The 4,859-nt window shown below is 38.1% G+C and overlaps 1 protein-coding gene across 1 annotated transcript; it reads left to right on the plus strand.

Annotated features, from left to right (window-relative positions):
- Positions 1–2,700, plus strand: LOC126796459 (RHOMBOID-like protein 2). The gene is made up of 5 exons (XM_050523284.1): positions 1–535; positions 998–1,161; positions 1,616–1,785; positions 1,869–2,119; positions 2,350–2,700. Exons 1-5 carry the CDS (start codon positions 246–248, stop codon positions 2,465–2,467), a joined length of 993 nt encoding a protein of 330 aa, XP_050379241.1. The 5' UTR covers positions 1–245; the 3' UTR covers positions 2,468–2,700.
- The last annotated feature ends 2,159 nt before the right edge of the window (positions 2,701–4,859 follow it).

Consider the following 4,859-nt stretch of genomic DNA (forward strand, 5'->3'; position numbering starts at 1 on the left):
TGCTTTCCCAACCAACCTACCCATCTTCTCCTTCTCCTTCTCCTTCTTCTCCCAATTTCTAAACCCTTCGTTTCTACACGTCTTCAACTCGCTTCCAAGTCACTTCTCGACCCCTCTTCCCATTCTCTCATATACTTATTGCTTTTGGCACCCAAAAACCACAAAGATCGCCTTTCTCATCTCAGTGAAACAAAGCTCGAGTCCTTGAGACTTCAGAGTCAGAGAGGAGCATAACCAATCAAACAATGGCTGATCTAGAAGGAGGAGGGCCGCCAAAAGCCAGAAGCAGCAACGGTTACAACAACAACAACTACCCGAACCAGTACTATGTTGGAACTTCCGAGTCTTCGTGGACATCGTGGTTGGTTCCTATGTTTGTAGTGGCCAATGTTGCTGTCTTTATTGTGACCATGTTCGTGAACAACTGTCCGAAGAACAACTTGGGTTTTGATGGCAAGTGTGTGGCCAGATTTCTTGGCAGGCTCTCGTTTGAGCCTTTGAAAGAGAACCCTCTGTTTGGTCCTTCTTCTGATACGTGAGTAGTTCTCTAACGTTGCCCAGTTTCTCAATTTGTGATCTTTCGTGGTTATTGTTGATATTGTGATTAAATATTTGAGCTTTAATTTCAAGAGTGCTTGATTTGAGGATCATAATTGTTTGAGTTGCTTAAATTTCTGTAATTCTGTTTCTTTAGACCGAATTGAAAGTTTAGGCTGCAGTTTGACGTGTTTTGATTTGGTCGAATTTCAATTTTGGAGCATCTTAAGTGAAATTTTGATTGTTTATGACTCAGTATGAGTAATGACCATGTCTTGTTAGTCTTTACCAGGAAGAGATGGCCTTTTTTGTGATTCGGACCATCAATATTATTAAAAATTTACGAAAAAGTTTATCTTTCTGTGCTATAAGCCTATGATTCAAGGACTGATGCTTTTTTTACTCGGTGGAAATTTGTTTGCCGTCTGCTTGATCTGATTAGTTTGTTTTGCTTTTGCAGATTGGAAAAAATGGGAGGCCTGCAGTGGTACAAGGTTGTACATGGGAATGAAGCATGGAGGCTTTTCACTTGTATGTGGTTGCATGCCGGTGTCATTCATGTGCTTGCAAACATGCTGAGCTTGGTCTTCATTGGCATCCGTCTGGAACAGCAATTTGGCTTTGGTAAGCCTTGTTTCTTCCTGTAATTTTTTTATTTGGTGAAATTATTTTTCCTGTATTTTGATGAAGGTTTTCTGCCAAGTACATTAGATAATGTATAACATTTCTAATACTTGATGGCTCTGTACATTACAAATAAGCCTATCCTTAGTACTTATAAAAGCTGAAGTTTGGAATCATCCATATATATTGTCATTTAGACCTTAGATATAGTCAACATGCTGTCTCATTCCAACCCTTGTCTGAAGTTGTTTCTATCAATAGTTTTTGGATTCTGGTTACCCTGGCAGATGCATTTGTCCATTGAATTGGAGTAATATATAAATTATATATCTGTTATGGTTCAATAACAATAATTGTATACTTACTCTAAGTTTTATTTGGGTCTAATTGATGTGTTCTCTTCTACATCATCTTGTAATGATTGATATTAATTCTTGTTCGAATGATCCGGCAGTTCGTGTGGGGATAATCTACATATTGTCTGGACTCGGCGGAAGCATTCTGTCTGCCCTTTTCCTTCAAAGTAATAATAATATTTCTGTTGGTGCTTCTGGCGCTTTGTTTGGGCTTCTTGGAGCAATGTTATCAGAGCTTCTCACCAACTGGAGTATCTATACCAACAAGGTATGCAGCTCACCGACTATACAATTCTAACAAGTTAGTTTTGTGTTACTGATTTATAACCCATCCTCTTCTCGTCCTCACAGGCTGCAGCACTTTTCACTCTTATAATCATCATTGCCATCAACTTAGCAGTTGGAATTCTTCCGCACGTTGACAACTTTGCTCACATTGGAGGATTTATGTCCGGGTTTCTCCTTGGTTTTGTACTGCTATTTCGTCCCCAGTTTGGATGGATGGAGAGTCGGAATCTACCAGCTGGTGCTCGTGTCAAATCTAAGTACAAGGCCTACCAATTGGGTCTTTGTGTGCTTGCGCTTGCTTTCGTGATTGCTGGGTAAGCTTCTTATAGACTTTTAATCAGTGGAATCTTGAATGGACATGTCTCAACAGTGTTTGCATGAGTCCTGCTTGATGATTTAAATGGCTTACAACAGTTGTCAGGCCTCTAATCCAGGATTGGATGTAGTACCATACTTTTTAGTCAGTGTCGCAAGCTGTAGCATTCACATTAGCGTAAATGTCATTTCATAAAAATTAACGGTTCAATTATCTTCTTAATTGCAGATATACTGTGGGACTGGTGATGCTGTTCAGAGGAGAGAACGGAAACGAGCACTGCAGCTGGTGCCATTATCTCAGTTGTGTGCCAACCAAACATTGGAAATGTAACAACACAAGCTGATGAACTCTCCCACATCTACAATTTAACTTCCATACCTCGACCTTGATGTCCTGCCCTCTATTCTTTCTTTTTTTGTTCGTTGATGTGTTATAATTTCATTGGCAGACTTTCACTGATGTACATGCATAGTTTGTGAGCACATGAGATATTCTAGTTTGCGTGGAACCAATAGTAATGTATATTAGGTACAAGACATCTTTACCATATATACTTATGTTTTGCTCTTTATACGAGATGGATTTCTTCATTCTTTATATGATAATGATTATTTTCCAATTGAAGAACAGAGGATTGTTCAAGATTAAGAAATCTTAGAACAACAACCACATATATGTGGATTTCCAAATCTAACAGATATCTGTAGTGGTTGTGTTCTAAGATTAATACTCAAGCACCAAGTTTTCACCGTCAAGTTGACATCATAAGTGTTGTGATTTTTTGTTCGTCTGTGGTAAGTACACTAGCTATAAGGCTGGAGTAAAAAGTCAGCTCATAAATGTCCACAAAGTGAAACGAGAATGAGAACATATGTGTAACTTAAAACACCATGAAATGGATGCTGGCCGGCACCAGACAATGCTTTTCCATAGTAGCATTGAGAACACCTGAGCACGTATGTAACACTAGACATCATGAAACGAATGCCGCCCGGCAGTCTTTGACACGCACCTGCGGCCACCAGCTGACCAGCACATTCGTATGAGAACAAACGCAGCTTCATTTCCATGAACTGGGAACAAATTTATGATGATGTTATGGTTTTACAGTAATACATGAATGTGGGAGATCCTACTACGGCAAGGATAGAAGTGACAACGTACCATCTCAATTACCGGAGAGCTGGAAAAACACGTATAAATTCCAGACCTACAAGTATATTTCATGAATGTTTTCTGGTGTGTACATAGATCATGGGGATTTAACAAAAACAATTGTGACGAGTTAAACATAATTAACGAAATATTTATAGTAACATTGAGAATAGAGGTAGCAAACGGGCCGGGTTGGGTCGCCCATTTTAAACGGGCCAAAACCATGATTGTGTCATGTTTGGGCTGACTAATTTATTTTTCGTATCGGGCTCGGGCCACCTTATTTGCTTAAATATTAATAGTGGCCCGGCCCATGGTCTAAGCTCATTGTTGGCCGAGCCCGGCCAGCTGGCCCAGCCTATCAACATTATAAGACATAATTAACATAAAAAACTTATGTAATTAGAATATTTGTTTTATATAACTATTTATAACAGTAAAATAAATAAAATACTACAACACATTTGATAATCTTATTTCTAAAATGTTACATATGTCAAAACGATAACTTTTTTATCACTACTTTGATGAAATTTGTGAAATAATGTAGTTAAAATAATGAAATAATCAAGAGATTTTGATTTAAAAAGTTAATATTCAATTCTCATTATTATAATTATTTAAATATTTATATAAATAATATAAAATTATGTGTTTAACGGCCTGGCCCATGAGCAAATATATTTAAGCTCAGCCCGGCCCATTAAAATAACGGGCTCGAGCTTGGCCTGACGGCCTGGCCCACTTGTCACATTTTCCTGAGATTATCTCAATTAGGCCAATACATGGATAAAACTACTTAACTGGTTAGCACTTATGGGCCCTTAAACAACCCAAAATGAGTTCCCAGCATGGTTAGCCTGATTTTAAGGGTATGGCTATAAGCATGGTTTTAGCCTTTTAGGTAGATATGTTGTTCCCAACATGGGCTCTTGCTGGTTAGTTTAGTTTTGCTTCTCTATAAATAGTTGTATCTTTGTACATTGAGATTCATAATACATGAAATATTTCTTCATCTATTTCTTCACAGTATCAGAGCATGACCGCTTGGCCTGACTCTTTAATCTTCTTGTAATTCTTATTTTTCAATCATGACTTAATCTCATGAAATTAGAAGCCGTTCCCTCTTCTCTTCCTTAAACCCACCCATTCCTGAAGTAGATCTAAAATCCAAATCAATGTTTGACTTCTATTCTTCTAAATGAGTTCAATTATCTTTTTTGGTTTAGAGTTGTGACTCTTACTCTCGGTGGTAGATCCAAAGTTGGATTTATCACTGGTAGTGTTCAAATCCCTAAACCTTTATCTCCTGAGTATGAATCATGGCTCAGCAAAGACGAACTGGTCATGTCATGGCTTATCAATTCTATGGATCCATCGATTGTAGAGATCTTCAATTCCTCTGAATCTTCAACCCATCTATGGAAGGCTGGAAAAGAGATGTATAGTTAGCAAAACAACGTTGCCAGAATTTTTCAACTTCAGAGAGACTTAACTTGCACCAAGCAAGGGTCGAGCAATCCAACATCTCGCCAACATGAAGAACATGTGGAATGAGATTAATCTTTATCGACCTCATA

The sequence above is a fragment of the Argentina anserina genome, chromosome 5 (assembly GCF_933775445.1).
Source record: "Argentina anserina chromosome 5, drPotAnse1.1, whole genome shotgun sequence".
Classification (NCBI taxonomy): domain Eukaryota; kingdom Viridiplantae; phylum Streptophyta; class Magnoliopsida; order Rosales; family Rosaceae; genus Argentina; species Argentina anserina.

Excerpts from the sequence above, each read along its gene's own strand:
- LOC126796459 (XM_050523284.1), top strand. The coding sequence starts at position 246 with ATGGCTGATCTAGAAGGAGGAGGGCCGCCAAAAGCCAGAAGCAGCAAC. Across the intron at positions 1,162-1,615 it reads GGAACAGCAATTTGGCTTTG|TTCGTGTGGGGATAATCTAC; the intron begins GTAAGCCTTGTT and ends ATGATCCGGCAG. Across the intron at positions 1,786-1,868 it reads GGAGTATCTATACCAACAAG|GCTGCAGCACTTTTCACTCT; the intron begins GTATGCAGCTCA and ends TCGTCCTCACAG.